Source organism: Rana temporaria, chromosome 7, assembly GCF_905171775.1.
Source record: "Rana temporaria chromosome 7, aRanTem1.1, whole genome shotgun sequence".
NCBI lineage: Eukaryota > Metazoa > Chordata > Amphibia > Anura > Ranidae > Rana > Rana temporaria.
In genome coordinates, this window is record NC_053495.1 from 3265028 (window position 1) to 3283384 (window position 18357).

An 18357-nucleotide genomic window follows, 5' to 3' on the forward strand; every position below is an offset into this window, starting at 1 on the left:
CAGAAGCGAACGTATACGCGAGTAGCGCCCGCATATGAAAACGGTGTTCAAATCACACAAGTGAGGTATCGCCGCGATCGTTAGAGAGAGAGCAATAATTCTAGCCCTAGGCCTACTCTGTAGCTCAAAAAAATGCAATCTCTAGAATTTTTTAAACATCGCCTATCGAGATTTTTAAGGGTAAAAGTTTGACGCCATGCCACGAGCGGGCGCAATTTTTAAGCGTAACATGTTGGGTATCATTTTACTCGGTGTAACATTATCTTTCACAATATATAAAAAAATTGGGCAAAATTTATTGTTGTCTTATTTTTTAATTCAAAAAAGTGATTTTTTTCCAAAAAAAGTGCGCTTGTAAGACCGCTGCGCAAATACGGTGTGACAAAAAGTATTGGAATGACCACTATTTTATTCTCTAGGGTGTTAGAAAAAAATATATATAATGTTTGGGGGTTTTAAGTAATTTTCTAGCAGAAAAAACTGTTTTAGTCTTGCAAACACCAAATCTGAAAAACACCTAAGGTCTGGAAGTGGTTAAACTCCCTTCTACAAAAACGTTTTCTCCCTATTGTGGGGTCACCAGTACGGTATTTGTACATTGAAATCATATCCCCTCTCAAGCGTCTCTTCTCCAGAGAGAATAAGTCCAGAGCTCACAACCTTTCCTTATAACTAATATCCTCCAGTCCCTTTATTAGCTTTGTTGCCCTTCTTTGTTCTCGTTCCATTTCCAGCATATCCTTCCTGAGGACTGGTGCCCAGAACTGGACAGCATACTCCAGGTGCGGCTGGATCAGAGTCTTGTAAAGCCACATTACGCCACAACTCTACAGTACACCAAGCATTCTGGAAATAACTTTACCGTATAGAATGATTTCTTTTTTCTGTGTAGTGCATTATTCTGATGTATGAGTGGTGATCACCTTTTTATACAGGAAGTATACATAGCGTGAATTTTAAGCCCGATTGTTTGTCTATTTTTATAATATGTATTTGTCAGGAAGGGCATGCCAACGTCCAAGATGGCGGTCGTTGAAGACGGCCAGTGACTCTTGCTCCTCTGAGGGCGCCGTTAGCGCGAATGCGCGCGCCTGTGAGCGTGCGCGCACCGCGGCGTGCACCCCTTGATCGTTTGGCGCCAGACATGCCTTTAACACTGGGCCACTTCCCGGACTAAGGTGCTGTCCGTTCTTCAGCGTTTGGTGTATCCTGATCCTGGTATCCGATTCCTGTTTCTGTTACCTGACCCGGCTTGTCTCTAATGATCCTGCCTTCTACCTGCATCTGACCCGGCTTGTTTGACCTTGCTCCTGCCTGCCGCTCCTGCTACCTCGCTGCCAGCCCAATACCGACCCGGCCTGCACCTTGACCCCGCTCCTGCCTCCGCTTTGGTTCCTGACGTGCCCGCCAGTGTATGACCCGGCTTGCCTGCACCCGCTTCCTCTCCAGTATTTCTCAGTCCTGTTGTGCACCCATCCATCCGCAGCTTCTTCTGCCCTCCTGCCGGTGGTGCTCCCGCACGAAGCCGTTTCTGCTATCTGCTGACAGCTGCTCCTGGGCTTCTCCTGCACCAGTGTCCTCCTGTGGTTTCTTCAGAGATTCCAGCCCAGCGACTTCATCAGCGATCCTGCCAGGCACTCGTGCGACTCTGCACTCTTGCGCTTCCTGTCTGCTCTACCATGGTCTCGGAGTCAGAGCTGTAAGAGAGGCCGTCCTCCGCACATCAGGCTCTACCGCCAGGGACGTGACAGTATTAAAGTTATTTTAATTTTAACATTGTGCACTGGTGTGCCTATAAAGTCCAAGATCTATGTTCTATCATCAATTTCTTATTCCTGACATAACACTAGAGCAAGAGGCACTAGTAGGGGAGGGGGGCTAAATACCCTCCCAGCAGCCAGCATCCAGTGGAAACGTATTTCTGGGATCTGCTGGTTGCTGGGAGACACCTGCTGGTGGATGCCTGAACTACATCATTTGGCTCTGGAAAACACAGCAGCACCAGCAGGCGATCCACGTACTGACAGTACCTTAATGTCTTCTTTTACTGCGCCTTGTATTCTAAGAACCGTGTTTTATTAATAATAAAAAAATTTAACAAGAACATTTGGAAGAGGATGGACACAGAACATACACGTAGATGGGATGGGTCCAATTACAAACACTTTGCTGATTGCTCGTATAATTCTGAATACAAATGGTGCACTTACGCTCCTGTTCTGTACTCTCGGAGGAGTCCCTGTAGACTGGAATGACTAAAAGAATAAAGTTATTATATTATTAGGATGGAACAAGATATTCGTACATAAACTATTACATATTTGATACTTTTCCTACCTTCATAATTTTCTGGGGGGTCTGTGCCATAAACTTTCACTTCGCACAGCGTCAGATAGCCGGCTTTTCCCGGTATGGTAACCGTGACGTACTGGCCAACCATGCCGCACACGTACTCTTGCTCCTTCCCCAGGCCCAGAGATGTAATTTTCGCACACCTGAGTGAAAGAGTTGTAAGTTTGCTGCACATTATTGATTTCGATTTTTTTTTTGTTACTCTTTATAGCAGGGATGCCCAACCTTTTGAAGAGCGAGGGCCACTTAAGTGACTTGGTAACCGGTCGCGGGCCACAATGAGTGGAGCAGGCGGACACAGCCCACTCTACTCTATGGGCCCTTCGATTTGGTCCACCCAGGCGGAAGGGGATGGATCCCCTTCTGTTTTTTAACGGATCGGATTGGAGGTAGGCGTTGCACCTGCGGATCAGTTTGAAAGCAGCCCAGTAACCACTGCAGAACAGATATGTTCATATTTGGTATCACTCCACCTGTGACAGGAGCCGGTGCTATACAGGAAGCATCGGCTTATGCGGCTCTGCTCCGCAGTCACTTACTTTCTCTACTGCCGGCTTCATTCACGACACTGATGTTCTGGGATGACGAATCGGCGATCCGCAATCTGGCCGTGCCGACCAGCCATCCGAGAGCAGGAGGTCGTGGGCCACATCAGAGGGCTCCGCGGGCCACTGGTTGTTTTATAGTATATAATAAAGCCCAAACAACAGTATTTTATCTTCATGTATAGGGTAGAGACCCTGTCATGATACACAGGTGAACTGCCCAGAGTTAACTTCATAACATTTCCATAATTCATGCTATAATGAAGTTACATTCATAGGGCCAGATTCAGAAAGACTTACGACGGACGTATCTGTAGATACGCCGTCGTAAGTCCGAATCCACGCGATCGCAACTTTAAGCGTATGCTCAAACTGAGATACGCTTAAATGTTGCTAAGATACGGCCGGCGTAAGTCTCCTACGCCATTGTATCTTAACTGCATATTTACGCTGGCTGCTAGGGGCGTGTTCGCTGATTTACGCCTAGAATATGTAAATCAGCTAGATACGCCTATTCACGAACGTATGCCCGGCCGTCGCAGTACAGATACGCCGTTTACGTAAGGCTTTTTCCGGCGTAAAGTTACCCCTGCTATATGAGGCGCAGCCAATGTTAAGTATGGATGTCGGGACCGCGTCAAATTTTCCGTCGATTACGTCATTTGCGTAAGTCGTTCGCGAATAGGGCTGGGCGTCATTTACGTCCAAGTCGAAAGCATTGGCTTTTTTGAGACAAATATGTATATAAAATATGCGATGTTAAGAAGGGTGTAAATGAGAGGAGGGGAGAAGGAATTAATTGGCAATGTTGAAGGAAGATCTTCTGTATAGGTAGAAGAGAACTATGAATGTATACGGATGAGTTGTTGTATAATACTACTGCAGTGTGAAAAATAAAGAATTTATAAAAAAAAAAAAAGAAAGCATTGGCTTTTTGTGGGTTAATTTGGAGCATGCGCACTGGGATACTTTTACGGACGGCGCATGCGCCGTTCGGAAAAAGCGTCATTTACGTGGGGTCACAATACATTAACATAATACACACCCACATCTTCCAAATTTGAATTAGGCGGGCTTACGCCGGCCTATTTACGCTACGCCGCCGCAACTTTGCTTGGTGAATACTGCACTTGCCTGTCAAAGTTGCGGAGGCGTAACGTAAATAGGATACGTTACGCCTGCACAAAAATACGTGGTCCCTACCTGAATCTACCCCATTGTCTCTTTGGAGAAGCCACCATATTGTAGACACTGTTAAATTCCTGTCTGAGTGTGGCAGCAAGTGATGCTGTGAATGGTGGATGTTTCCATTAAAACTTATGTTGGCAGCCAACATTTGTGTAAAGGGTTAACAGTTGAGTTAACTTGCCCCCGTGATGATCATTCTCAGTCTGCTGGTGCTTAGATTGTTGTCCCATAAACTGGAAATTCTATGTGCCGATTGAGCTACATAATGAATACATGCTGTAACTGCAATTTAGTTCAGTTTTTAGTGGACAGTCTTACAAGTAAGTCTTTATGTAACCAGGTCCCAACTCAAATCACATGATATTTTCTCAAAAGAAATTAGGAAAGATGTTGGGAAGTTCTATCATGACCCACAACAAAAGCAGGTCAGAATGCCTTACCTTGGGTTTCGTGTGCCGCCTCTCTCAGGAGATGTTCCGATTCTGAGCTCTGCTCCTTCTATCCGTTCTATACAGCAGTCACCTCTGTTTAAGATTTTTACTTTGGTGACATTGTGGACTTTTGTGAGGTCCACCATCCACCAGGGCTCTATTTCCAGATCAGTGTGGGAGCAATGTTTGGACATGTAATTGGTATTTGTAGAGCCATCAATGGCATTTTCTGGAGCTCCCAATTTATCGTAGGTGCTGGACTGGGAACTGATTCCTCGAAAAGCAAGATTCTCACCTGGAAAGAACCAAATATTATTTAGATGCAACTTTATGAACTTTATAGACTAAAGTTTGTGGACACATGACCTTCATGCGTAAATCTGCTTATTGGACATCTCATTGCAAAACTATTGAAAACCCATAACATCTTACAATCTTTTAGGAAGACTTTCCAAAAGATTTAGAAGTGGGTCTTTGGGAATTTGTGAGGTCAAGTACCAATGTTAGGATTTTCCAATAATTCCAAATGGGTTTCTACGGGATTGAGATACAGGCCACTCATGGTCCTCCAGAACAAACTGGTCAAATTATGTCTTTATGGAGCTGGCTTTGTACACAGAGGCACAGACATTCCCCAAACTGTTACCACAATTGTCTAAAATGTCTTTGTATGCATTAACCACACCATTCACTTAAAAAATCAGTGCTCAGTTATTTTGAAGGGTGTCTACAAATTTTTGGAGATACAGTAGATGTGATGGTTTGTCCACAAATATTGTAACAATATATTGAGTGGCATTAGCTCAAAGTTTACTTCACACACAGTTTTAAATTAATATTGAAAAGGTAAAAACATGGACGTGGACTAGGAAATGCACCCATCGCAGTTCCTATGTGTATCATAAACAATAATCTACAAATGAAGACAGGTAGCTAGATTCACGTAGGGCGGCGTATGTTTGAGCCGGCGTAGCGTATCGTATTTACGCTACGCCGCCGTAAGTTAGAGAGGCAAGTGCTGTATTCTCAAAGCACTTGCGTCCTAAGTTACGACGGTGTAGCTTAAATGTGCCGGCCTAAGCGCGCCTAATTCAAATTGTGAAGAGGTGGGCGTGTTTAATGCAAATGAATCGTGACCCGACGTGATTGACGTTTTTTACAAACGGCACATGCACCGTCCGTGGACATATCCCAATGCTCCAAATTACGCCGCAAAGACTTATTGGTTTCGATGTGAACGTAATTTTCGCCCAGTCCCATTCACGGACGACTTACGCAAACAACGTAAAAATTTCAAAATTCGACGGGGGACCGACGTCCATACTTAACATTGGCTAGGCCAGCTTTTTGTTGGACTAACTTTACGCCTGAAAACGCCTTACGTAAACGGCGTATCTTTACTGCGACGGGCAAGCGTACGTTCGTGAATAGGCGTATCTTGCTGATTTACGCATTCTAGGCGTAAATCATCGTACACACCCCTAGCGGCTGGCTTAAATAGAAAACTGAGATATGATGGCGCAGGCCATCGTATCTTAGCTAGATTTAAGTGTATCTCATTTTGAGAATACACTTAAAGATACGACGGCTTAGATTCAGAGTTACGACGGCGTATCTACTGATACGCCGGCTTAACTCTTTCTGAATCTGGCTAAGGAACTACAATCTGCTTTCCAGAATTATTTAATTTCACTCAAACATCTGTAAGCTGTTACATTTGCAGTTGTAAAGCTTTAACTGGTTAACCATCATCTTCTGTAGTGTTGGGTATATAGTAGGTGTGATAGTATGGTATCCATAAACTTTTGACCATATATTTTAACAATTTATTGTATAGCATTAGCTCAAAGTTCAGTTCACACACAACTTATATTACAGTTTCATATGAATATTGAAAAGGTAACATTGAGGATGTGGACCATGGAATACACCCATTGCAGTTCCTATGTGTAATTAAAACAATGATCTACAAATCAAGACAAGATCTACAGTCTACTTTCCATAATTCTTTAATTTTACTTAAACATCTAAAATCTGTTAAATTTGTAGATTTAAAACTTTATCCTGCTTACCTTCACCTTCTGTAGTCTTGTTGGCTCCAGATTCTGAAAATCGGAAATTTTTTTTTTTATAAGTGTAATGCAATTTACAATGTTTTATTGCTAAGTTATCTCTTTTTTCCAAGCCTGCTCCTGTCCTTTAATTTCATTTTCTAAATCAGCAACCCATGTATACAGCAGGTCAACCTCAACCTCAACCTCTTCTTTAAAGGCCAAGTTTATGTACTGTAATGAGGATACCACCAAACATGACTAGAACGCAAGGTCCAAAAAATGGGGTTAGCTCAGCAACACCATTTATGAAGGCCAGTGACTCACCCAACATCAGATTGAACTAAATATCATCACAATGCAAATTCTGTATTGTACAGATGACCTATGTGACTTTACTTAAAGCTGAGTTCCACTCAAAAGTGGAACTTCCACTTATCCGTCTCCTCCCCACAGACATTCTGAAGCAGGAAAGGACCTTCTCCAAACTGTAAACACAAATGGCTAAAATGTTTTTGTATGCCATAGCATTAATTATACCCTTTACTGGAAACATCTGAATTAAGTTATTTTGAGGGGTGTCTACAAACCTTTGGAGATACAGTAGGTGATATGTCCACAAATATTGTAACAATATATTGAATGGCATTGGCTCAAAGTTAAATTCACAATTTTTATTGCAGTTGTAGATGAACATTGAAAAGGTAACAACAGTGAGGATGTGGACTATGAAATACACCCTTTGCAGTTCCCATGTGTATTATAAACAATGCCCTACAAATGAAGATAGGAACTACAATCTACTATCCATAATTCTTTAATTTCACTAAAACATCTGTAAGTTGTTAAATTTGCAGTTTTAAAGCTTTAACTAGTTAACCATCATCTTTTGTAGTCTTGGGTATATAGTAGGTGTGATGTCAGGTGTCCACAAACTGTTGGCCATATATTGTAACAATTTATTGAATGGCATAAGCTCAAAGTTCAGTTCACACACAACTTATATTCACAGTTGTAGAATACTGAAAAAGTAGCATTGAGGATGTGGACTTAGGAAGACACCCATCGCTGTTCCCATGTGTATTTAAAAAAAAGATCCACAAATGAAGATGGAAACTACAATTTATGCTCCATAATTCTTTAATTTCACATAAACACTTGTAGGCTGTTAATTTGTAGCTTTAAAACTTTATCTGGCTTACCTTTATCTTCTGTAGTCTCTTTGATTCCAAATACTGAAATGACAATAAAGGTAGAGTTTATGTGTAGCCAATTTTGTTTAGTTTTGGATGCACCCTGATTGTTTATTGTGTGTGTACCGTGTCCTTTTGGGAAATTTTCCTTTCACTTCCTGTCCCAGAGATGCAACAGGAAATGAGAGGAAATTTCTACAGAGTGAGGAAAACCCCCATTTAGACGGTTTAATTGAAACTGGTGTCCCTATTCTGCCGACAACTCTAAAATTACATTCTGTCTTGAAGACAACGGTCATCAGAACAAACATAAAGAGTCAATCTTCGCAGAAGGGACTGTGTTAGCAAAAAAAATAAAATGCTACAGGGATGTAATGCAGTGCCAGGACAAGGTCAGCTAGAGTTCAGAGTGAGCATGCCAAATTTAACCCCCCTTCCCCAAGATGTATGAGCATTATGTGTCAGCAAAAATCCCCTCCCCCCAAAAAAATCAAGCGCTAATCTGCATGCTCAGCTCAATACATCTCATTCCACATATTCTCACAGAACAACCCCCCCCCCTAAAAAATTCCCCATTCCGAGCACAAATTCTCTACCCCTCAAATCCCCCATCCCAGCACAAATTTCCATTCCCGAATCCCCTATTCTAGCACATATGCACCCCCATGTCCCTACCTAGCACAAATCCCCTTCCAAAAACAAATTCCCCTCCTAGCACAAATCTGCCCCCACCATACTACCTTTACTAGCACAAACCACCAAACCCCTCATCCTAGCACTAATCCTCTTTCCCCATCCCCCTTCTCAACACAAATCCCCCCCAAATCACCACTCCTAGCACACCTCCCCTAATTACCCCTCCTATAACAATTCTTACCTCCTACCACCCCCCCAAATTTCTCCTCCCAGCACAAATCTCCTCCCCCCAATCTCCTTGTGGTGCCCCTGAACCTCACATGATATTACAGTGCCCAGGGCAGCCACCCTTCCTGCCCACTCCTTGTCCCAGCCCTGGTGTGATGATAGTGAGGAGGACTGATGCGTCCCAAACTGTGTGGAGCCATTGGGAAGGAAGAGGGGGTGAGTCCAAGCCCCGGCTCTGCGTCTGAATGGACACATAGAGCAGTGGCTTGGGAGCAAGCCTGCTCAGGTAGCTCCACAGCAAGAACTTGCTGTGGGGGCACTCGGGCAGGAAGGAGGGGCCAGGAGCTACATAGGGGGACCCAAGAAGAGGAGGATCAGGGCTGCTCTGTGAAAAACTGTTACACAGAGCAGGTAAGTAAAACATGTTTGTTATTTTACAACAAAAGTGTATATGTCACAAAGGGTTTTATCCCTTCACCCCCCCCCCCCCAACCAAATCAAGAAAATACTCACTGTCATCAAGGTATTCAATGCCATCATCATCATCATCATCGATAAGACCCCAGAGATAGTCAACTGCAAGAAAAACCCTGAAAGTTAGTAGCAGGTTCCTTTGCACCAGTTTACTTCATTTTGAAATTGTGCAACCTACCAAATCATTGGCATGCCTCTTTTACTTTCATACTAGAGGGGTAGGCCACTCTAGGGCAGTGGTTCTCAACCCTTCAAGTGCCATGACCCCTTGATAAAATTTTCCAAGCTGTGGGGACCCCTAACAGTAAAATAATTTTTGTAGCGTGGGTTGTCAGCACCCAAGGCAAGACAAGTAATTTGCGCCCCTAACCCACAGACATTTAGCGTCCCTGAGTCCCTTCCACTCGTACAGTATTAAAGCCCCTTATGGTACATTTTAGGATGTACCACTCTTTCTCTTTGTTCTCCTTTCTTTCTCTTTTTTCTCTTTATGCTATTTTTTTTTCCCCATCCCCCTCTCTAGCCGTTTTTTTTTGTTCTTTCTCTTATTCTCCCCCCCCCCCATTTTCTTTGTGCCTCCCCATCTCATCCTCCTTCTTCCATGTATTCTCTATTTTTATTCCTTCTCTTACTCCTTGGTGGGGGGGTGGGGAGAATGGGAAGATTGGCAGTGCTGGTGGGGAGTTGGGATGAGTGGCAGTGCTGGTGGGGGGTGTTCTGCTGATCAGCCAACTTAGATGCTCTTGATCAAGGTCATCTGCTGATCTGAACTGTAGTGGGGACTTTCAATGGCAACTATAATCACAGGTAGTGTTACTCTCTGTGTCTCCGACTGTTTGGTGTCTCCTAGCAGTGACACCTATGCCAAAATCAGGAGATTGGGTCACCTCCAGCCCCTCCCATTTCACATTTCTCACCAGTCCTCTAGTCTTTGCCCCCCAGCCATGCCATGAACTGAATGGGAGGCTGCGAAGAGGCTGAATGGGCAGCCACGGGCTCTAGTAACAGCCCAGCTGGGCAGCCATGGGCTCCAGGAACAGCCAAGCTGGGTGGCCATGGGCTCCAGGGACAGCCTAGCTGGGCAGATGCGAAAAGGCTTGAAGAGCAGTGTGGGCTTCAGGAACAGCCCAGGATTCTGTGACACCTGGCAAATCATCATTCGACCCCCAAGGGGGTCCTGACCCCCAGGTTGAGAACCACTACTCTAGGGGGTAGGTGCAGTGCAGAATTTCACATTATTCCAAATGCACTAAAGGCATGCAAAGCGTATGGCTTACCGCTCAAGCTCCTTTGTCAAAAAAACAGTGGGCTCCAGTGTGGGTGACGGCTCAGTGTAAAGAGCCCGTCCTGGCTCTGTGGATTCAACAGGGAAAAAGACAGTCCCGATCGCCACACACCAAACAAACTGGCCCATAATACAGGTATTAGCAGCCTCAGCTGGACTCTCTCTCTCGGGACTCTCTTTTTCCTTGTTTAATGTACTGGAGGTATGTTGCAGAACAAGTGCCTCTTCTACCTTATGTTAACAGGCAGATGAAAAAAAGGGAGACTCCAGACAAACTTTAAAAAAAAATGTTTGCATAGGTCCTCTGCATTGCTGTTGGTGTTGGTATATCCCTCACTTTCCATCCTGGAGATACAACAGTCACCTCCCTTCTCCACTCCATCCTAAACTACGCTTTGCCTGGAGATTCCCTTTGATACCCCACAGGGGATGAATTACTCAATGTGCAGGAATAGGATTTTATAGAAAGAAGTCTTACATGTCCATTTCGATGCGTCCGAGATACCTGAGCGAGCTGTAAAAAGATACATATAATAACTAAGATTTTATTTTGCAACAATAAATATGCACCAATCAGCCATAACTTTATCGCCACGTACAGGCTAAGTGGATAACATTTCTATCACTAGAGGGGTCTTCATCAGGAGGAAGGAGGTCCTGATTCCTCTATATAGATCTTTATATCACTAGAGGGATCACCAGCAGGAGGAAGGAGGTCCTGATTCCTCTATATAGATCTTTATATCACTAGAGGGGTCACCAGCAGGAGGAAGGGGGTCCTGATTCCTCTATATAGATCTTTATATCACTAGAGGGGTCACCAGCAGGAGGAAGGAGGTCCTGATTCCTCTATATAGATCTTTATATCACTAGAGGGGTCACCAGCAGGAGGAAGGAGGTCCTGATTCCTCTATATAGATCTTTATATCACTAGAGGGGTCACCAGCAGGAGGAAGGAGGTCCTGATTCCTCTATATAGATCTTTATATCACTAGAGGGGTCTTCATCAGGAGGAAGGAGGTCCTGCTTCCTCTATATAGATCTTTATATCACTAGAGGGGTAACCAGCAGGAGGAAGGAGGTCCTGATTCCTATATATAGATCTTTATATCACTAGAGGGGTCACCAGCAGGAGGAAGGAGGTCCTGATTACTCTATATAGATCTTTATATCACTAGCAGGAGAAAGGAGGTCCTGATTCCTCTATATAGATCTTTAGTGCCTGGGCGGGTCAGGGCTGTTTTGGCGGCAAAAGAGGGGCCTACTCAATATTAGGTGGGTGGTCATTAATCTGTGTATAGAGTCACACAATCCTGTTTTTCCTAATATTGGAAAAGATAATTTTAAGGACAAGATTTAAATGAATAAATACATAAATGAACGTACCTTCTGGCATCACAGGGGTGTCATCTAGGAATATAAAAAAAATAAATGCAATAAGTTATTAATAAAGTCTAACAAAGACTTTAATACTCAGTTCTCTAATGCTTCCTCTGGACTGCATGAGAAGGATGACATCATCTCATCCTCAGTGAAGTCACTATATGGACACCTGTTACTGTAGGCTATGTTGACTTGAAAGTTATAGACCTGCCTCTCCTTGACGCATTCCATCCTTATTGGCCTATTTGAAGCAATACGACTAAAACCCCTAACCCCGAAACGCATCAAGTAAGGTGGTACTTAATGGGGACCCACAGCATACTGTACCTACTTAAAAAAATAAAAATTCCAGGGTATGTTGACTTGAAAGTTTGAGAACTGCCTCTCCTTGACGCATTTCATCCTTATTGGCTTATTTGAAGCAATACGACTAAAACCCCTAACCCCGAAACGCATCAAGTAAGGTGGTACTTAATGGGGTCCCACAGCATACCTACTTAAAAAAATAAAATTCCACACTAATTGAGATCATTGGCAAGCGACTTTTTGTCTCTTGTAGACACACGGAGCGAGGATGGGTTCCTATGGCCGGCCCCCTAGTTCACCAGCAGCTGAAGGGAATTTCGGAGTCTAGAGTAGTGTGATTGTTTTGCAACTTTAATTTTTAAAAGTTTGTGTTCATACTTTGCTTTCTATGAAAAAAATAAATAAAAGAAATTACCTGAGGTGTCACTCGGTAGTCCAAAAACTTGGACCTCACAGAGAGTTAATGACCTAGTTTTTCCAGGTATGAAGATGGTCACATATTGTCCGACCATGCCGTCACATTCAAAGGCCAGGGTCTCACCGCTTGCCATGGTTGGAATTATTCCACATCTGGAAATTGATAAGCAAAGTGAAAGAGGAGCCAGCGTCAAAATACATCAGGGTGAAGTTACACAATATTTTACAATTCTTATGTTTTAGACTCATCAATGATGGGAACATGTTCATTCATGAGGAGCTGTTGTATACAGCTAGGGGCGAACCCTCAAAACAGAACAGGAAGAACTTGAGGGAATTATGTTTCCCATCTAGCCTGAGAATGCCTTGGGACTGTCTTTATTTTCACACTTTCAAAAAATAAAAATAAATTGATCACTTTTATTCCTAATACACGGAATGTAAACATCCCTTGTAATAGGAATAGGACATGACAGGTCCTCTTTACAATAAGATATGGGGGTCAATAAGACCCCACATCTCACCTCTAGGCTGGGAAGCCTAAAATAAAAAAAAACAATCACCGCTTCCCAGCCGAGGCGGCGCTGTTTTTTTTTTAATGCAGAGGCCGGGTGTGACGTCAAAACATCGCGTCTGGCCTCCGCCGATCATAGAGACTCCGGTGACCATCGGGTCCACCGGAAATCTCTATGATCAGCATTCTGGGGCCGGCAGATTCATTCCCCGACTCACCGATCGCAGCGGTGAGTCTGGAGAAGCACCGGAGGGCTGCGGGAGGGAGGGGATGCGTAAGAACGATCGAGCGGCGGAACAGCCGCTATGATCATTCTTATGGTGTAGGGAATCACCGGCTGAAAATGCCGATATCTGGATGATGCATGTAGCTGCACCCGTCATTCAGATATACCACGACAAAGCCCAGGACGTGATATGACAGCCTCTGGGCGCCAGGGCTCAAGTCCTGCGGGAACGTTTAGGAACGGCGTTTCTGCACTTTTTTCACAGCAGGAACGCAGTTCCCTTTGCAGGACTAGAGCAGCCTCTAGCAGCCGAGCTGCCCGAGCCAATCCTTCACTAAGCGGCGATGCCCAGCTCGAGTCACTGTCAGGGGCAGGCGAACCTTAGTAATCCTTTATGTTACTGGCCGCTTCCTGTATATGGATTCATCGGGTAGTGTGCGGGTATTCTGTCACTTCCTCGATGCCGCAATGTCTCCTGGGAGCTTTTGTCATTGTTCCCAGGAGACATTGTGGAGGCCTGCTGTGAGTTATCGCAGGATTTAGAAAGAACTTGCGGTTTAGTAATTATACATCATTTTTTTTTTTGGTGGGGGAGTGGATCTTGGGTAGGAGGTCCCACACTTTTTTCCCCAGGACTTGACACCTGCTGGGCGCCAAGTGGTTAAGAGTGACCATAGGAATACGCACTATACAGGCATGGTCCATCGTGTCTCAGGATGTATCAGGAAGCCAGTAAAGAGCAACAACGTGCAGCCAATGGCTGAGAAGACTGCATGTAGACAGGGGGTGGGTTTTGGAGGCCGAAGGAGGTCAACAGTACTAAGATGCAACAAAGGATGAGAAAAAGTAAAAACATTGAAAAACATTGGATGTGTTTATGATACGCCATGCATAGAATGAACTAAAGGTCATAATCCGGTGACGGGTATCTACATCTCACCAAAGACAAACGTACTTTGGATATTTGTAAACGCCTACTCAATCAAACACAAGAAGACCTTTGAACTTTTGTTTGGTACAAACTAATCTGCAATGATCCAACCAAGGACAGTTTACATAATGTAAGGAGAAAAACCCAAAAATGACGTACATGGGATTGCTGGTCCCTCCATCTTCAGCTGAGTTTCCAATCCTTATCTGGGCCCCGTTGATCCTTTCTGGACAGCAGTCGCCTCGATTGGTCACCGCGACGGTGAAGACCTTAAACTTTTCCTTGAGATCAACCGTCCACCAGGGGTTGTCCTGCTCCGAGGTGCCGCTGCACTGGATGTAAAGGTAGTTGCTGTCTAGAGACCCATCTATGGAGTTTTTGGCTTCTCCGTACATGTTATAGAGGCTGGATTGCTGGGCCACACCCTTGACCGCCACGTTTGGAGCTGCAAAATTTCAAACTCAACGTGAGGATCAAATCAAATTTTTTTCTGATTAATACAAGTCAGTGGCCGCTGGTGCTCTATTCTTTGCGGTGGCGGAACCCCCCCTCCCCGGTCGGTAGGTCGGTCCATCGCACACACCCCCCCCCCCCCCCTCCCAGTGTTGCCAACCTACCGGATTGAAACTTACTGACACGACACCCGAAATTTACTGGCACAGCCATGTTTTTACTGGCATTTCACAAAAGTTACTAAATTACATTTTTAGGTGCAAATTTCAGTATTTAGGCTCCAAACAAGTACGCTGGGCAAATAGCAATGTGATTTAAGGTAGATATTAAGGTAAAAAAACATATTTTTGTTATTTTCGATATATAAAGGGCAAATTATTTAGTCACATCACCCCCCGCCTCCATCCCCCTCTGCCTCCAATCACCCCCTGCCTTCATCCTCCTCTGCCACCAACACCCCCTGCCTTCACCCCCCTCTGCAGTGCCACAATCCCCCTGCCTCCAATCTCCCTCTGCCTCCAATCACCCCCTGCCTTCATCCTCCTCTGCCACCAAAACCCCCTGCCTTCATCCTCCTCTGCCACCAACACCCCCTGCCTTCACCCCCCTCTGCAGTGCCACAATCCCCCCTGCCTCCAATCTCCCTCTGCCTCCAATCTCCCTCTGCCTCCATCCCCCTCTGCGGTGCCACCAACAATCCCTGTCTCCATCCCCACCCTCTGCAATGCCACCAACACCCCCAGCCCCCGATCACCCACTGCCACTAACACCCCCTGTCTCCAATCACCCCCTGCCTCCAATCTCCCCCAGGCCCCCTGTCTCCAATCACCCCCTGCCTCCAATCTCCCCCAGGCCCCCTGTCTCCAATCACCCCCTGCCTCCATCGTCCCCTGCCACTAACAACCCCTGCCTCCATTGCCCCCTGCCTCCATCCCCCACTGCGGTGCCACCACAGCCACCGCAGTGGGCCTCCAATCCCCATGCCCAGTTCCAAGCCGAAACGATCTCGGCTATTTTTACTGGCACATTTCCGCAACCACAGACATTTACGAACGGGGGGAAACAAGTGCCTATTTTTACGAACTTTCCGTAAAAATACGGACGGTTGGCAACACTGATCCCCCACCCCCCCATCGCTCGATCGTTAGCCCACCAGCCCCGCATTTACCCCATCTAGGCAGCGCTTTCTCCTTGTCGGCTTCACCTTGTGTCTCCTCCTAGTCCTCTTTGGCTTCACGGTGGCATCCCCTGCATCTCCTCCTCCCCCTCCTCGGTGGCCGATATGACCGCTTCTCCTCCTCTCGGCCAGTCGGGTCTCGGGACCCGCTTCTTGATTGGCCGGGAGGAGAATCGGGAAGACAATAACGAATATTAATTTGCTATTGTCACACAACTGGGTGGGCTCAGGGTGCAGTGCTCTGCGCCCCGAGCCCACTCTTTTTTTAAGCCAGGCTCTAATCACGTGCTTCTAAAAAAAAAGAAAACATTGGGATCCAATGCGTCCGGCGCCCTGCGGGCCACCACTGATACAAATGATTAATGTGAGATATCAACAGGTAGAAACACAAGCCAAACAATTCCCCTTACCTCCATTTGGAGTCTTAAAGACTTCTGGGACTGTTGCTGTATCTACAGTAATGATGGGAAGAGAATTTTGTTAATTTCCTTTGTATAATTTTTCTTTTTTTTGTGTGGGAAATTCTGCGCCTTACCCCCACTGCCTGCTGGAAATCCAAAGACCTGGACTTCACACATGACGAGATGTTCTGCCCGTCCCGGGATGAAGATGGTCACATATTGGCCGGTCATTCCTTGGCAAGAGAAGGAGAGAGTCTCCCCCGATTCAACGGATGAGATGACGCCACAACTGAAATAACAAGAGGACGTTTTCTTAACCACTTGACCTCCTTCATGGCCAGGCCATTTTTTATTTTGTTTTTGCTACTCAGCACTGCGCTACTTTAACTGGTAATTGCGCGGTCATGCCACGTTGCACCCAAATTTTATTGTTATCATTATTTTCGCACAAATAGCCCTTTCTTTTGGTGATATTTAACCACTTCAGCCCCGGACCATTTGGCTGCCAAATGACCGGGGGGCCACTTTTTGCGATTCGGCGCTGCGTCACTTTAACTGACAATTACGCTGTGATGTTGGACAGGAAGGCCTGGCTCACAGTCTCCTCTCTAATTCATCTTAAAAGGGTGTTCTATCAGGTTGAGGTCAGGACTCTATGCAGGCCAGTCAAGCTCCTCCACCCCAAACTCACTCATCCATATCTTTATGGACCTTGCTTTGTGCACTGGTCCAAATCATTTGGTGGAGGGGGGGATTATGGTGTGGGGGGGAGGGGGGATTATGGTGTGAGGAGAGTGGAGGGGGGATTATGGGGTGGGGGGTTATTTTTCAGGGGTTGGGTTTGGCCCCTATGTTCCAGTGAAGGGAACTCTTAAGGTGTCAGCATACCAAGACATTTTGGATTCACGCTTCCAACTTTGTGGGAGGAGTTTGGGGACGGCCCCTTCCTGTTCCAACACGACTGTGCACCAGTGCACTGGTATGCTGACACCTTAGGAGTTCCCTTCACTGGAACTATGAGGCCAAGCCCAACCCCTGAAAAACAACCCCACACCATAATCCCCCCTCCCCCCACACCATAATCCCCCCTCCACCAAATGATTTGGACCAGTGCACAAAGCAAGGTCCATAAAGACATTGATGAGCGAGTTTGTGGTGGAGGAACTTGTCTGTCCTGCACAGAGTCCTGACCTCAACCCAATAGAACACCTTTGGGATGAATTAGAGTGGAGACTGTGAGCCAGGCCTTCTCATCCAACATCAGTGCCTGACCTCACAAATGCTCTTCTGGAAGAATGGACAAACCTTCCCATAGACACCCTCCTAAACCTTGTGGAAGGCCTTCCCAGAAGAGTTGAAGCTGTTATAGGGGGAAAGAGCAGGGGGCCAACTCAATATTGAACCCTCCGGACTAAGACGTCATTAAAGTTCATGTGAGTGTAAAGGCCGGCGTCCCAATACTTTTAGTAATATAGTGTATACAGAACACGAGTGCCTAGGCACAGGAATAATTGGAAGGATTGAAGACACAAGATATATTTTCCATGGTACTGTTCAGCAGATCGGAATCTTACAAAGTCCTTTGTATCTGGTACTTTTCACTCTTCATTGGCCACACATGGAATGCTCACCTGGGATTGGATGTTCCTCCTTTGCTCGGATCGTTCCCGATTCGGATCTCTGCCCCAAAAATCCGTTCCCTGCAGCATTCCAGGACACGGTTGGTGACGGCCACGGACATGATCTTGTGGGGCTGTTTAAGGTCCACCATCCACCAGGGCCCCTCGTCCTGCTTTGTATAGGAGCACTGACCCCTCAGGTAATTCCTGGCCAATGAGCCGTCGTTGGCGTTCCGCGCGCTTCCATAATAAGACATGGTGCTGGATTGGGTGGGAATTCCTCGGAGAGCCACATTTGGAGCTGGGATACATAATAACAATGTGGGAGGGGCTTATTATATATATCTGTAATCATACAATTATATCCAACATATCTAGAAAGGTCCAAATTGTAACTGATTGTAGTAATTTCTTGGTTCATTATTACTGCTGGTATTTATTGGAATCGATCCGATCCGATCATGTGATTGGAGATCACCAACCATAGAGAGGAGGAGAGACAATAGAGAGGAGTGACCTCCATAGATGGACATTAAGGCCCGGATTC

General features: G+C 45.5%; 1 protein-coding gene across 1 annotated transcript in view; it reads right to left on the minus strand.

Moving 5' to 3' along the window:
- The window catches only part of LOC120944922, a gene marked incomplete at its 5' end in the record, with an annotated part of 34392 nt that extends 16250 nt beyond the window's left edge, over positions 1-18142 (minus strand). Inside the window, 13 exons of the mRNA XM_040358690.1 lie at positions 2211-2255; positions 2338-2495; positions 4526-4811; positions 6589-6621; positions 7770-7802; positions 9138-9200; positions 10862-10897; positions 11770-11793; positions 12488-12642; positions 14320-14605; positions 16201-16242; positions 16326-16480; positions 17823-18142. Coding sequence (XP_040214624.1) covers positions 2211-2255; positions 2338-2495; positions 4526-4811; positions 6589-6621; positions 7770-7802; positions 9138-9200; positions 10862-10897; positions 11770-11793; positions 12488-12642; positions 14320-14605; positions 16201-16242; positions 16326-16480; positions 17823-18142 — 1636 coding nt within the window. The remainder of the gene's footprint in view (positions 1-2210; positions 2256-2337; positions 2496-4525; positions 4812-6588; positions 6622-7769; positions 7803-9137; positions 9201-10861; positions 10898-11769; positions 11794-12487; positions 12643-14319; positions 14606-16200; positions 16243-16325; positions 16481-17822) is intronic.
- Between the last annotated feature and the right edge of the window lie 215 nt (positions 18143-18357).